Consider the following 14,452-nt stretch of genomic DNA (forward strand, 5'->3'; position numbering starts at 1 on the left):
TCTCAGGGGGATGTGAAACTGCCACGGTGGGGCATTGTGATGTCACTGGTGATGTCACAAAGGGCCCCGCCCAGGCATCCCTTTAAATACGGGGCAGGGAGGGGCTCACCCCACCGTGGCCTGGCCCCGGTGAAAAAGGAGACGTGGCCACTCTTGCTGCCACTGTGTCCCATCCCTGGAAACTGTGAGGCCACTAAGAGCCAGAATTTCCCATCCCTGGACACCACGGGCCACTCAGGGTAAAATTTCCTGTCCCTGGACCCATTAGGGCACCAAGACCTAAAATGTCCCATCCCTGGACCCCTTGGGCCACCAAGAGCCAGAATGTCCCATGCCAGAACCCAGATATCCTATCTCTGGAGACTTTGGGCCACTAAGAGCTAAAATGTCCCATCCCTGGATCCAAGATGTCCCATCCCTAGACACATTAGGCCACTCAGGCCCAGAAGGACCCCATGAAGCCACCAAGACCTGGGCTGACCCATCCTTGGAAACTTTGGGGACACCAAGTCCTAAGATGTCCCATCCTTGCATTGAAGATGTTTCATGCCTGGAGACTTTGGGCCATCTAGGCCAAAGTGTCCCATCCCTGGACCGTGTGAAGCCACCAAGACCCAAGATGTCCCATCCATGGACACTTTGGGCCACCAAGGTGCAGGATGTCCCATCCCTGCACCCAAGATGTCCCATCACCAGCCCCCTTGGGCTACCAAGGTCAAGATGTCTCATCCCTGGACCCCGTGAGGCCACCAAAACCCAGGATGTCTCATCTCTGGACCCCTTAAACCACCAAGACCTAAATGTCTCATCCCTGGACACTTCGGGCCACCCAGACTTATAATGTCCCAACTCTGGATCCAAGATGTCCCATTTGCCGCCATCTCAGGCCACCAAGACCTTAAATGTCCCAACCCTTGGATCCCTTAGACCACCCTGGCCAAGATGTGCCATCTCTGAACCCCTTAGGCCACCAAGACCTATAATGTCCCATCTCTGGACCCCTAGGGCCACCGCAAGCCAGGTTGCCCCACGTCAGACCTCTAATGTTCTATCCCTGGAAACTTTGGGACACTCAGATCAAGATGTCCCATCTCTGCTCCCAAGATGTCCCATCCCTGGACACTTTGGGCCAACAAGATGTAGGATTTCCCATCTCTGGAAACTTTGGGCCACCAATACCTAAAATATCCTATCCCTGGACCCCTTAGACCACCAAGACTTAAGGTGTCCCATCCCTGGACACTTTGGGGACACGAAGACCCAGCATATCCCATCTCTGGACCCAAGATGTCCCATCTGCAGCCCCCTTGGGCCACCAAGACCTAAAATTCCCCAACCCATGGACCACCTAGGCCAACATGTAAATTCAGTGGATACTTTGGCCACCAAGACCAAGATGTCCCGTCTCTGGACCCCTTTTGGCTACCAAGACCAGCATGTCCTATATCCAGCCACCTTGGGCCACCAAAATGACAATGTCCCATCTCTGGACCACTTGGGCCACCGAGAACCCAGATGTCCCATCTCTGGACATTGTGAGGCCACCAAGACCCCGGATATCTCATCGCTGGAGCCAGATTGTCCCATCTCCAGCCCCCTTAAGCCATCAAGACCCAAAATTTCTCGTCCCTTTATCCCTTGCGTTACTCATGGCAAGATGTCCCATCCCTGGGGCCCCTAGGCCACCAAGACCTAAAATGTCCCATCCATCCAATGGTTTGGGAGGGATCTCCAATGGGTTTAGGGATCTCCAATGGTTTGGGAGGGATCTCCAATGGGTTGGGGGATCTCCAATGAGTTTGGGAGGATCTCCAGTGGGTTAGGGGGATCTCCAGTGCATTGGAGGACCTGCAATGGATTTGCGGGGAGCTCCAATGGGTTTGGGGGATCTCCAGTGGGTTGGGGGGGATCTCCAATGGCTTTGGAGATCTCCAGTGGGTTGGAGGGGGTCTCCAATGGGTTGGGAGATCTCTCATGGTTGTGTTGAGAGATCTCCAGTGGTCCTGAAGTCACCCAATGGACCAGAGAAAGACCCCTGAATGTTGGACACGTAAGCGCTGGCAAAAGAAAGCGCAGATCTTTCGAGCCTGCGCAGTACGAGCCTGGGTTGCGAAATCAAGGCAGAGACTGGCCTAAAACAATGGGAGCAAGGGGAGGTGAAGAAGCATAAAAGGTGACTCCAGAATGGACAGCACTGAAGATCTTCTCACCAGAGGATCCTGAACCACAACGGAGGACCGGCCGGACTCCATGGGACCGGAGACCAGAGGGACGCCTTTGGAATTGGACTGGTGATAAACGCAACGTCATTTCTCATCTTTTCCTTTACTTTTCCCTGTTTCTTTCCCCTTTCTCTTTCTTACTCTCTCTCTATCGCGTGCTGCTTTACAGGCAAGTTAATAAAGCAACACTGCTTGATTGAATTATAACCCCTTGGCTTTTTGGTCGCCTTAACTTTGCGCTCTGAGATTAAGGTAAAAGAACCATCACGAGTCCATCATCGAATGGACCGTGACACCCACCCACTCCCATCCCTCCTGTACCTGCACACAAGTGCTGCCCCGACACAAACCTGCGCTGAAGCCCCAGCGAGGCAGCAGGAGGGCAGGGTGGGGGCTGCAAGCAGCAGGAGGACGGGGTCCCAAGGCTGCCGTGGGGCTCACAGCCCCTGCTCAGGAAGAACACGGCTCTGTGGCTGTGACGAGAGTGCTCGGGGTCTGTGATGGCCCAAGGCGGCAGGAGCAGCCCATGGAGACTGGGGCCCTGGCAGAGCCAGAGGAGAGGGAACCCCAGCCCTGCGTGTCCCAGAAAGTGGCTCCGCACCCTGTGCCGGGCACTGGGGAGCACAGCTGCCTGCTGACCATTGTGGGAGGTGAGCTGGGGTGTGATCCCCTCTGGGCTATCTGGAGTTTAAAGGGCACGGTGATCACCTTGGGGCTCACATCTGTGGGGTCACAGCCAGGACTTACCCTGGCACAGCAGCTCTGTCATGGCCTCTGCACTGTGGGACCAGCCTGGCCCAGGCAGGGCCTGGGGGAAAGAGCAGCTGGGGAATCTCGGAGTGAAAAGATGGGCACTGGGAAGCATCATGGGACCTGTTAGAGAGTCATTTTGGCTAGAAACTGCCTGTGGCAAACAGGATGGAAACCACCCCAGGGGTGTTTTTTGGTCTCTGCTGCCCCTGATCAAACTCAGGAAGATTTCCTGACGCCTGGGCAGACACAAACCAGCTCCAAGTCAAAGTCCACCGACACTTTTAATAAGAACAAATATGATACACAGTAGAAAAAAGGGGAAAGTAGAGGAAACTCAGTGCTGTTCGTGCTGCCCATGGGCAAAGGGAGGCGGTTCCCGGTGCTCACAGCTCTCCCAGCTGCACAGACCTCTCCTCCCTCCCGGCTGCACCCACCTGCACAGCAGGGACGGGCTCTCCTGGCCGGGGGCTCAGGGGCTGCTGTGGGCCCAGCTCTGTCACAGCCTTTGTGTGTCACAGAGGTGCCAGAGAGATCTCTTCAGCGTCATCATAGCCCATGCTCCCCAGGGACAGGGATGCGGTGTCTCCTTCAGCTCCAGGGACCCCGGCACTTCTCTGGGAGCACAGGCTGCCCCCTGCAAGCAGCAATGCGGGACATTGCAGCTCACCCCATGGGGTCTGTGCATCACCTTCCCCCCTGCTCCTCACCACACTCAGCTCCTTCTCCCACCCTTCAGTCCCTCCACGGGAAACTCCTGGGGCAGGTTCCCCCTTCTCAGGAGGTTTAGGTCTCAGTGCAGCAGCGACCAGGGTGGCAGTGGAGATGGCACCCCAGGAACCAGCAGCGCTGAGTTTCCCTCTCACCTCTGGGTGCATTGCTGGGTCCTGCTCCCTCCGCTGGCACCCTGAGCATTTCCCAAGCTCCCTGTCCAGAGGCATCACCCTCCCGAGGGTCAGAAACCTCCCTGGCATCATCATAGCCATCCACTGGGTCACCCCCAGGCAGAACAGGAACATCTGAAGAGAGAGGGGAGCTGGTGACAGTGAGAAGATCCACCCTGCAGAGCAGAGGATGGGAGGCGATGGTGTTGGCAGCAGCACAGGAGACCCCCAGGTCCTCCCCATCTCTGATGGTGACACCCAGTGACACCTCTGTCCTTCACTTGTCTGCAGGCAGATCAGCCCCTTCCTGCTTCATCACCTGGTGCTGATCCCAGACCATCCTCCTCCTCTCGGTGCCCAGGATAGGGCTGCAGCTGGGTCAGGGACTGCTCTGAAGAGGAGCCTGGAGAGATGTGCAGTGAGAGCTATGGGGCGAGCCCACTGACCTGGTTTGTGGTCAGCACTGCTGAGGAGGGGGACCCACAGAGCTGGGGCTGCATGGAGAGGAGGGCTGGGAATTCACCCCGCTCCCTGGGAGAAGCCCTGTCTCAAAGGTGCTCCCAGAGCGGCCCCAGGACAGCTCTTCCCTCTCTCATCAATGGGTGCAGGGGCAGGAAGAGAGGGGCTGTCCAGCTGCGATGGGCAAAGCGGGTTGGGAGGCAGCTCCTCTCCCGGGCCCAGGCCTGGGGTGCTCTCCCCACAGACCACACAACCCCAGCACTGCAGGGACCACGGGCTGGGGGCTTCAGGGGATCAGCCCTGGGGAGGGGCCAGGGGAAAGGGTCCTGCAGATGTGCCCACACCCACCTGAGCGACCAAACCTCGCCTGCTTCTCCCACGCTGGGCTGTGACCAATCACCTCGTACACGGCCTCGGGGAAGAGCTCCTGGGCTGTCCTGGAGCCTGGGGACAGAGGCAGAGCTGGCATGGGGACAGGCAGAGGGGCTATGGGACCCCACTGTGCTCCCCAAACCTGTTCCTTGGCCCAGCCCAGGCCTGCTCCAACAGCACAGCCCCAGGGTGCTGTCCAGGAACAGCTACCACATCCCCAGTGAGGGCCACATCACTGTGGAGAAGATCTGGGGCAGCATCACCCTCACATCTGCCCCTTGGAGACAGCGCTCAAGCCCCTCTGGCCCCTGGGTCACCCCCTTGTCTGACCCCAGAGCAGCTCCCGTGTTTCCCCTCCACCTGGAGCTGACCCCTGTCTGCCCCATGAGTCCATAGCAGGGACCCGCCCTACGAAGGGCAGGCAGGGCTGGGCAGAGGGTCAGCCTGGGGCCTGACTCCATGGAGATGGGCCCTGCTGCCCTGTGTTCCTCCCGTCTTCTCCTTTGCCCCAGAGTGCCCTCCAGCACTACCCAGAGCACTGCCAGCCTTGTCCATCTCCCCCAGGATAACTTCTCCCCCAGGATGACATCTCCTACAGGACAGCATCTCCCCTAGGATGACATCTCCTACAGGATAGCATCTCCCCCAGGGTAACTTCTCCCCCATAATAACTTCTCCCCCAGGATAACATCTCCCCTGGTCCTGCTCTGCCATGTCTCTCCTTGCTCCATCTCTTGCTCCCACCACCTCTGGGCTCTCTCCAGTCCTTTGCTGCTGGTGCCCTATGGCCAGACAGTCAATGGGGTGCGTGGGACAGGTGGCAGCACACAGTCTCCTCCCCTCAGCTCTGCTTGTGCCCCTTACTGACCCCCTGCAGCACCCCCAGCCCTTCCAGGAGGCATCACTGGGAGCTCCGTGGAAGGACCCACCTCTGCACCCAGCCCTGGTCCTGAGCGCCTGCCCGGCCAGCAGGGCCAGGAGCAGGCAGAGAAGGGTCCCCAGGATGATGCAGATGATGACGGGCACTGAGATTCTCCCACTGACAGTCGGACGGCCCCGGGTGGGATCTGCACGGGCAAGAACATGGAAGAACAGCACCAGCCCTGGGAGAGGTGGAGGCAGCACCAGACCTGACCCCCATCATACAAGGCAGCAGAGAGTGGAGGGCCCCAGGAAGGATGATGGAGAAGCTTCCACCCTGCTGAGTGAGTTACAGCCCTCCTCAACCCCCACATAACCACCCCAGTGCCTCCTCCTAGGAGTTTCAAGCCCCAGCAAGGAGCCCCTTGCAGCCCACTGTGAGTCAGAGCCTGGCCCTGGGATACCCAGCCCTGGGGAGGACGAGTTACCTGCTCGGGGTGGGGACGCTGCTGTCCTGGCCGCAGCTGCAGAGGAGGAAAAGGAGAGCTGGGCTGAGAGGGTGGGAGTACACGTACCAGGGAGCCTCCCCTGCAACACCCCGGTGTGTGTCTGTAGTGTCCCTGACACATCCCACCCCCATTGCCCCTCCTGTAGTGCTAGAAAGGGACCCAGGACAGGGCCCGGGGCCTCTGCTCTGGGTGGCGGGCAGGGTGGCACAGGCAGCCCGGGGGATGGATGGTCCTGGAGCTGCAGGGCCCCACGGGCAGTGGCCCAAGGACACCCAGTTCCACCGAGGCTGCTCCCTGCTTGGCACCAGGCTGCTGCGCCCCACAGGAACGTTCCTGCTCTCGGGAGCTCAGGGGCTGTGCCAGGACCAAGCAGGTGAAATGCCTTTTCCAACTCCCTGCCAATACCTGCCCAAGGGGTCCCAGCCCCCACTCACCTGAGCAGCGCACGGCAGCGTCTTCCTTATGCCGGCAAACATGTCCGTCCCCAGACCAGGCCCAGCAGTCCTGCAGAGACGACTCAGTCCCCCGGCACTCCACCCGCTCCAGCCAGATGGGGCCCTGCCCCACCCCAAAAGCAGCCTCATGCAGGGCAGACACCGCGGGGCCACAGCCCAGCTGCCTGCACGCCACCTGGGCATCCCGCATGTCCCAGGAGTCATCGCACACTGTCCCCCAGGAGCCGCGATGCCAGAGCTCCACTCTGCCCGAGCACCCGTCCTCGCCTCCCACGGCACGGATCTTCTCCCTGTCTGGAGAGGGCAAAGAGCTCCCACGGCACTCACAGCAGAGGAGCCGGGCACGAGGAGCACGCGGAGGAGCAGCTCCCTACCTGTGCAGCTGCTGGAGTTGGGGCACGGGGCCAAAGGCTCTGGGGGCATTTCTGGGTGTCCTGCTGAAGAAGGAAACACTGTGGTGAAGGGGCTGGCTCGGGGGATTGTGCAGAAGAGAGCGGGGCTGAGCTCTGCTTGTGCCTGTGTATGCCATCTTGGTCACAGCAGCAGGAGGGTGCCCATGGAGGGGAGGCTCCTCTAAACCCTCTCTGGTCTCTGCTGAGACAACTTGGAGATGTCGCTGCCTCCCCCATGCACTGCGGGGTTGCAACTGCTGCTGAACATGTGGGACACTGAGAACTGTGGTCACATCTGTGCCACCAGCAGCACAAGAGTCTGACATGGAAACGAAACCCCTTCCAAGCTCTTTCTCTGCATTTGGCCATGCCCAGAGGGGAGCAGAAGCTGGGGTGACACTGGTGACCGAGTGGCTCAGAGTTACCATTGCAGGTGATGTGGGTCTCATCTCGCAGGTCATCGCACGACTGTGGGTCCCAGGGACCAGATGGACACTGCCAAAAAGAGATGTTTCCCTCTCCACACTGCACGTAATCCAGCCAGGCAGTGCCAGACACCCTGCCATAGGGCAGGCCTGTTTCCAGGGATCCTCCGTCCCCGCAGCCCAGCTCCTTGCAAGCCAGCGACACCGTGTCAGGAGTCATCGAGTTGGAGCAAACGCTCCCCCACGTCCCGTTGTAGAAAACCTGGAGGCGCCCGGAGCAGCCGTCACTGTTCTCCAGCCTCAGGGCCACAAACTCTGGGAGGAAAGGCAGCAAGAGAACAGGCTGGTGTGGGGCTGTGGGAGCCAGGACTCCCCTGCACTCCCCAGGCCCCCAGCCAGGCAGGGCAGGGCCAGCAAGTCCCCCTTGCACCCAGGGCAGAGAGAAGTCCCTGATGGACACAGCCCCTGCTCTCCCCACTCACCCTGGGGGACACTGAGCTCCCCAGGGACCCCAGTGAACTGAGGGCACCCGTGCACGGGTGTCTGTAGGCCGGGCTCAGGCAGGGGCTCAGCCAGGGACAGCCTTGGCCATGCCCGGCTTTCCCTGCGTCCCGGCCTCCCGGGAACCATCCCGGCACACACCTGAGCACATGACGCCCGCGTCCTCTTTGTGCCCGCAGTCGTGCTGCCCCCAGGGCCCGGCACCGCAGTCCCAGAGAGCAGCTTCGGCCCCGGAGCAGTTCACACCGTCCAGCCAGATCTGCCCGGAGCCTTCCCCGAAGCGAGCGGAGCCGGCCGCCTCCACCGCCCCCCCACAGCCCAGCTGGTGGCAAACGACGGCGGCATCAGACAGGTCCCAGCCATCGTCACAGACGGTCCCCCAGCTGCCCTGGTAGTAGATCTCCACTCTCCCTGCGCAGCGCCCGGGCCCGTTCACCAGCCTGACCCGCCGGCTCCCTGCAGTGGGGAGAAAGCCCAGGAGTTGTCAGGGGGTGGCTTCCCCCTCACCCCATCATCTGGGGGCTCGTGCAGCGCCGCTCACCCCAGCAAATGACTCCCACGTCCTCCACAACCCCTCCGCGCAGGGCACTCCCGGGCAGGGAGGTGTTGCAGAGGGTCAGGCTGGCCTCGTGCCCTGCGCACCGGACCCCTCGCAGCCCCACGGGGCCCGTCCCTCGCTCAGGCTTTGTGGGGGTGTAGGCTTTTTCTGCCTCTCCACACCGCAGCTGCCGGCACACCACGCTGGCCTCCTGCACGTCCCACTGGTCGTCCAGCACTCTGCCCCACGTCCCGCGCTGGAAGATCTCCACTCGCCCGTCGCACCGGCTCCCGCCGCCCACCAGCTGCAGGGACGCAAGGTCGGCTGGGCCTGGGGAGAGCAGAGGAGCCGCGGCCATCAGCGGCACCGGGCAGCACGGCAGCCTCCAGGGAGGAGGGCAAGGGGGCTTGTCCGACCAAACAGGGCGAGAGCGAGCCCTGTGCTGCCAAGAAGCGAGGGCAAAGCCCAGGCCCTGTCTGCAGCTCACACCGGGTCTGCTGCTGCGGGGTGGTGGGATGAGGCTCTGCAGGGCTCTCTGTGGGGATGGGATGTGTTTGTCTGCAGCCACAGGGATGGAGCAGAGCCCCACCAGCCTGTCCTGGGCTCATCCTATGGAACCCAGGCCGGGCAGTGGTACCAGGGCCTAAGGCGCTGCCCCGGGGACAGGTGTCTGTGTCTGTTCAGACCTCAGCTCTCCCAGAGCAAAGCAGTCAGTCTGAGCCGGGAAAGCCCCCCAGGGATCCTCCAGGGAGAAATTCAGCCTGGTGCTGCCATGGGACCCCTGCTTTGGGTGGCCGTGCCTCACACAAAGGGAAACAGAGCTAATGCACCATTTTCCGAGCACTCACCTGAGCAAATAACAGCAGCGTTGTTCCCGGGGGAGCACGGGGAGGCCCCCAGGGTGGCCACTGGGCACTGTCCCAGGTGGGCTTCAGTCCCGTCACAGTGGAATGAGTGTCTCCAGACAGGGCCAGTCTCCCTCCCAAAATGCTCTCCTCCAGGAATGGACTCAGCAAACCCACAGTTGAGTTGACGACACAAAACGTGGGCATCCGAGAGATCTCAGCAGGAGGCACAGAGGGTCCCCCAGCTCCCCAGCACCTGGACCTCCACCCTCCCCGCACACGCTGTGCTGCCGTTCACCAGCCTGAACCCTGTGTACTCTGGGGACAGAGGAGGAGAGAGGGCGGGTTGGTGCTTTTGTACCCTCGGTAGCTGGTGGAAAGGCCAGAGAGACAGAGGCCTTTCTTCTCCTACACAGTTTTCATGCTGCAGACTGTCCCATGACCCCTCCTGCCCTACACCCACCCAGTACAGTCCTTGCTCTGTCCCCAACCCCCGGCACAGCCCCAGCGTTCAACACCCCACCCCGAGTCCTCACGTGTGCAGCTGACAGCAGCGCTGTTCATCTGGGGGCAGGCCTGGTCCCTGGAGGACCCCATGGGGCAGGAGGACAGGAGGGACTCATTTCCCACACACTGTAGCTCTCCATCCCACACGGGACCAGCCCCTTCTCCAAAGTGACCTCCTCCAGACACAGGCAGGGCCACGCCGCACTGCAGCTCCCTGCACACCACCTCAGCAGCCTTGGGGCCAAAGCGGGAACCACAAACAGTTTTCCACTGGTGCCCATCACGGATCTCCACACGTCCTGAGCAGCGGCTCTTCCCGTCCACCAGACGGACAAATCCTGGAAAAAAACACCAAAAAGTCTGGGTGTTCCAGAGCCCTCTGGCAGTTACTTGCCCACATCCCACATCACCCCCAAGGAATCCCTGGAGAAACCGCACACTGCACATCCCAGTGGAAGCTGTTGGGGGAGTGTTGGTGCCACAAATACATCCAAGGCTCCTCCTCCCCTTCTCTACAGCACCAGAGCACTCGAGGTGTGTGTCTGCCACACTCACAGCCACAGGTGTGCTCAGACAAAGGGTCCCACACAAGGTCCTCTGTGCTGCCCGGCACGCTCCCCCAGCACCGCAGCCCTGTGAGCCATTGGGGTCCAGGAGAACTGGGCCAGATGGTGACGAAGCTGCAGCTGCTCAACCCTGCAGAGCTTGGGCCAGGCAGGACCATCATCACCTCGGTGCAACCAGAGTCTCACTCTGACCCCAGGGTGTTCCTGGGCTGTTGGGAGGTTCCTTTTAGGTGGGAGATGTCGCAGAGCACAGAAATGGAGCAGCTGTTATCAAGGCCGGTGCTTTCCAGAGCCCTCCCCTGCCTGCTCCAGGGGGATGTTCTCATCCAGGGACACTGTGCTCTGCCCAGGGGTGCACAGGTCCCAGGCCAATGGCCAGGCTGGGGACAGGAGATCCGCATGTCCCCCTGGCCTCAGCTGCCTCAGAGGGTGACAGCAGCACAGACGAGAGTCAGTAAGTGCTGGCAAAGAGCCTGTTTCATGGGTCAGTGGGGGGAGCTGTGGGTAGGCAGGAGGGGTTGGGCAGCTGGTCAGTGCTGCCGGCATGGGGTCCTGTCCCCACAGGGCTGTCACAGCTTTCCCTAGGGACCAGTTACACCAGTGATGACAGTCCCAGCTCAGCAGACTGGTTGGCCACACTGGGACCTGCTCCAGTGTGTTTCTTGCTCCCTATGGCACAGCTGTGTCCCTTCCCCCATCCCAGCCCCAAAGGTGGGAACAGGCTGACCCCTTACCTGAACACGTCACTCCAGCATCAAAAACGTGTGCACAGTTATGTTTACCCCATCCTCTGTGTCTGCAGTCAGACAGGGCAGATTGGGTGCCATCACATCTGACAAAACTCATCCAAATGGGGCCAGATCCTGGCCCAAAGTGTCCGTACTGAGGAGCTCCAACAGCAGATCCACAGCCTAGCTGCTTACAAACCACTGCTGCATCCTTCGTGCTCCAGTAGAGACCACACACGGTCCCCCACTGTCCCTGGTGTTTCACCTCCACTCTCCCGGCACAGCGCCTGCCGCTATCCGCCAGCCTCACCTCCGCAGCACCTTCAGACACCAACACGGAATGAGTCAGGAGAGCACAGAGCCCCAGTGCTGCAGCTCTGGGGGAACCTCCTGCCTGGGCACAGTCAGGGGCACCAGGGTGGGACCCCTCTCCCCTGCAGGTCCCCAGAGTAGTGTGAGGGTCCTGTCTGTCCCCACAGCTACACAAGGCTTGGAGTGCCCAGGTCCGGACCTGCTGGGTCATTCTCCATCCCACCACACAGGGCACATCTTTCCACCCCTTCGGCCATTTGCCCCCACCCATGCCCACCCACACACTGCCCAGCTCTGCACTGGGCACCTGCTTCCCCCAGCCCAGCACCCCCTGAACAGCCCTGTGTACCCAGGGCTGCAGCTTCCCATGTAAACCACCTGCCCCAGCACCATCCAAACCATTCCCATCCCCAGAGCGTTCCCTGTTCCCACTGAGGTGATCCAGAGGATCCCATCTCCCCTCCTCTCCCCTGGCATCAGCCCTGGGCCAGGCCCCCCAGGAAGGACATGTCTCTACTGCAGATGTCCCCGTCCTCTCTCTCTGTGGGGCATAAACTGCCCTCATGGGGTCAGGTTTCCCTCTGAACAAGGGGCAGTGAGCAGCACACAAACTCTCTGGGGCAGCCCAGAGGTTGGCAGTGCCCTGGGGATCTCTGGGTGCTGCCATCGCCAGTGGTTCACCACTGGTCCAGAGTCAGAGTGCTGGGAACAAGGGGTCCCCAAAGGTACCCCAGGACAGGGGGGCTGTGAATCTAGCCAGGCACAGAACACTGGAGCCCCAGAAAAGGAGATACTGTCTCCCACCCAGACAGGCACAGGGAAAGGCACAGGCTCCATGGATCTGAGAACCTTCTGCCCCCTGTGTCAGCAGCACCTGCAAAGGAACCCCATTCCCAGACCCATGACCACACTGGTACCCGCTGGCCCTGGGCGGTGGGACAAGGGAGTCAGCACTTACCCCTGCACAGATGTATCCAGAGGAGCAGCCACAGCGTCTGAGGGGACACGAGTCCCTCTGTGCCCATCCTGAGCCTCGTGCCCTGATGGCACATCCCTCTGTGCCGCGCTCCCTGCCACAGCTCCAGGGACTCGCGGGACCAATGATGACAGGAGGGCAATATATCTCTGCAGATGCCCCCCGGTTACAGGAGGAGCCAATCAAAGCAGCAGCACCTTTTTAGACATTATCGGGAGCTATCTCCCCTCTGACATGGCCCAGTCGTCCAATGAACTTCTCCAGCGCCGTTCATGACCATATATGAGGGACGGCTCCGCTGCAGGCGTCACAGCACTGCAATGGTAGAACATCACAGGACAGGGCTGGCTGTAGTGGGGGAAACAGTTTTTTATTCCTTGAGCTCTGAGTGTGGACCAGGAGCACTGAGAATGTGCTGCGACAGGCACATCCAAGAGCCCGAGGTGAGTGTCCAGTCACCTCGGTGCCATAAGACCCAGGGGGCGGGGACTGCACCGGGGCTGTGTCAGGAAGGGAAGGAAACAGCCCCTGTGACACAGCCTGCTGTGCGGGGAGCAGCAGCTGGGAAAGGGCCTTAGCCCAGGCCAGAGCCCCATCCCAGGAGCGCTGGCTCACCCACCACTCCCTGGAGAGCCCGCGGAAGGTCCCTCACAGGAGCTGGAGCTGGGACACATCCCTGTCCTGGCAGCAGACGTGCAGCCCAGAGGCTCAGACATGTCCCTGACTGTCAGCGTGTCACTGAGGGGTCGTTATTCCCCACGGGTGGATCAGAGCTGCAGCCTGCAGGTGCACAAACCACAGCCCCTGCGCTCCCCCCGCGGTGCCCGGGCAGGAAGTCTGTGGTTTCCTCCTGGCGCTGTGCCCGGGCAAATCCCTGCGGTGCCCCCGAGACACCCCCAGCCTGACGGCTGCAGCCAGGGCTGCAGGGGCTGCTCCTCTGGCCTCGCAGGCACAGGGCCAGGCAGCTCCTGTACCTGCTGGGGACCCTGTGACAGCACATGGACGGTCGGCACCGAGCTCCATGGCCATGGGGTGTCACCGGTGACGTGAGCACTGCTCCTCCTACTGCCACTGCTGTGTGCTCACTGGTTATACTGACAGTGACCTCACACCCTCTACTGCCACTGCTGTGTGCTCATTGGTTACACTGACAGTGACCTCACACCCTCTACTGCTACCGCTGTGTGCTCATTGGTTACACTGACAGTGACCTCACACCCTCTACTGCCACCGCTGTGTGTTCATTGGTTACACTGACTGTGACCTCACACCCTGTACTGCCACCGCTGTGTGCTCATTGGTTATACTGGCAGTGACCTCACACCCTCTGCTGCCACTGCTGTGTGCTCATTGGTTACACTGGCAGTGACCTCACACCCTCTACTGCCACTGCTCTGTGCTCATTGGTTATACTGACAGTGACCTCACACCCTGTACTGCCACCGCTGTGTGCTCATTGGTTACACTGACTGTGACCTCACACCCTGTACTGCCACTACTGTGTGCTCATTGGTTATACTGACAGTGACCTCACACCCTGTACTGCCACTGCTGTGTGCTCATTGGTTATACTGGCAGTGACCTCACACCCTCTGCTGCCACTGCTCTGTGCTCATTGGTTATACTGACAGTGACCTCACACCCTCTACTGCCACCGCTGTGTGCTCATTGGTTATACTCACAGTGACCTCACACCCTCTACTGCCACTGCTGTGTGCTCATTGGTTATACTGGCAGTGACCTCACACCCTCTACTGCCACTGCTGTGTGCTCATTGGTTACACTGACAGTGACCTCACACCCTCTACTGCCACCGCTGTGTGCTCATTGGTTATACTGACAGTGACCTCACACCCTCTACTGCCATCGCTGTGTGCTCATTGGTTATACTCACAGTGACCTCACACCCTCTACTGCCACTGCTGTGTGCTCATTGGTTACACTGACAGTGACCTCACACCCTCTACTTCCTCTGCTGTGTGCTTATTGGTTACACTGACAGTGATCTCACACCCTTTACTGCCAGCACTGTGTGCTCATTGGTTACACTGACAGTGACCTCACCAGCCTCTGTAAGGACGTGCACCTGGTCCTGGCCTATCAGCTGTTCAGCCAGCAGCAACATCATTGCCCCTTGTCCTACCATTGGT

The 14,452-nt window shown here is 60.4% G+C and overlaps 1 protein-coding gene across 1 annotated transcript; it reads right to left on the reverse strand.

The window, feature by feature from the left end:
- Window positions 1–3,191: 3,191 nt before the first annotated feature.
- LOC308052550 (antigen WC1.1-like) lies at window positions 3,192–14,430 on the reverse strand (the record flags this gene model as incomplete). The annotated part of the gene is given in 12 exon segments (XM_080364624.1): window positions 3,192–3,253; window positions 3,839–3,991; window positions 4,664–4,759; window positions 5,617–5,754; window positions 6,492–6,806; window positions 7,330–7,644; window positions 7,972–8,286; window positions 8,372–8,692; window positions 9,217–9,430; window positions 9,434–9,531; window positions 11,021–11,335; window positions 14,367–14,430. Coding segments are annotated over 12 exon segments (2,406 nt in total).
- Between the last annotated feature and the right edge of the window lie 22 nt (window positions 14,431–14,452).

This window comes from Nesoenas mayeri (genome assembly GCF_963082525.1).
Source record: "Nesoenas mayeri genome assembly, contig: SCAFFOLD_35, whole genome shotgun sequence".
NCBI lineage: Eukaryota > Metazoa > Chordata > Aves > Columbiformes > Columbidae > Nesoenas > Nesoenas mayeri.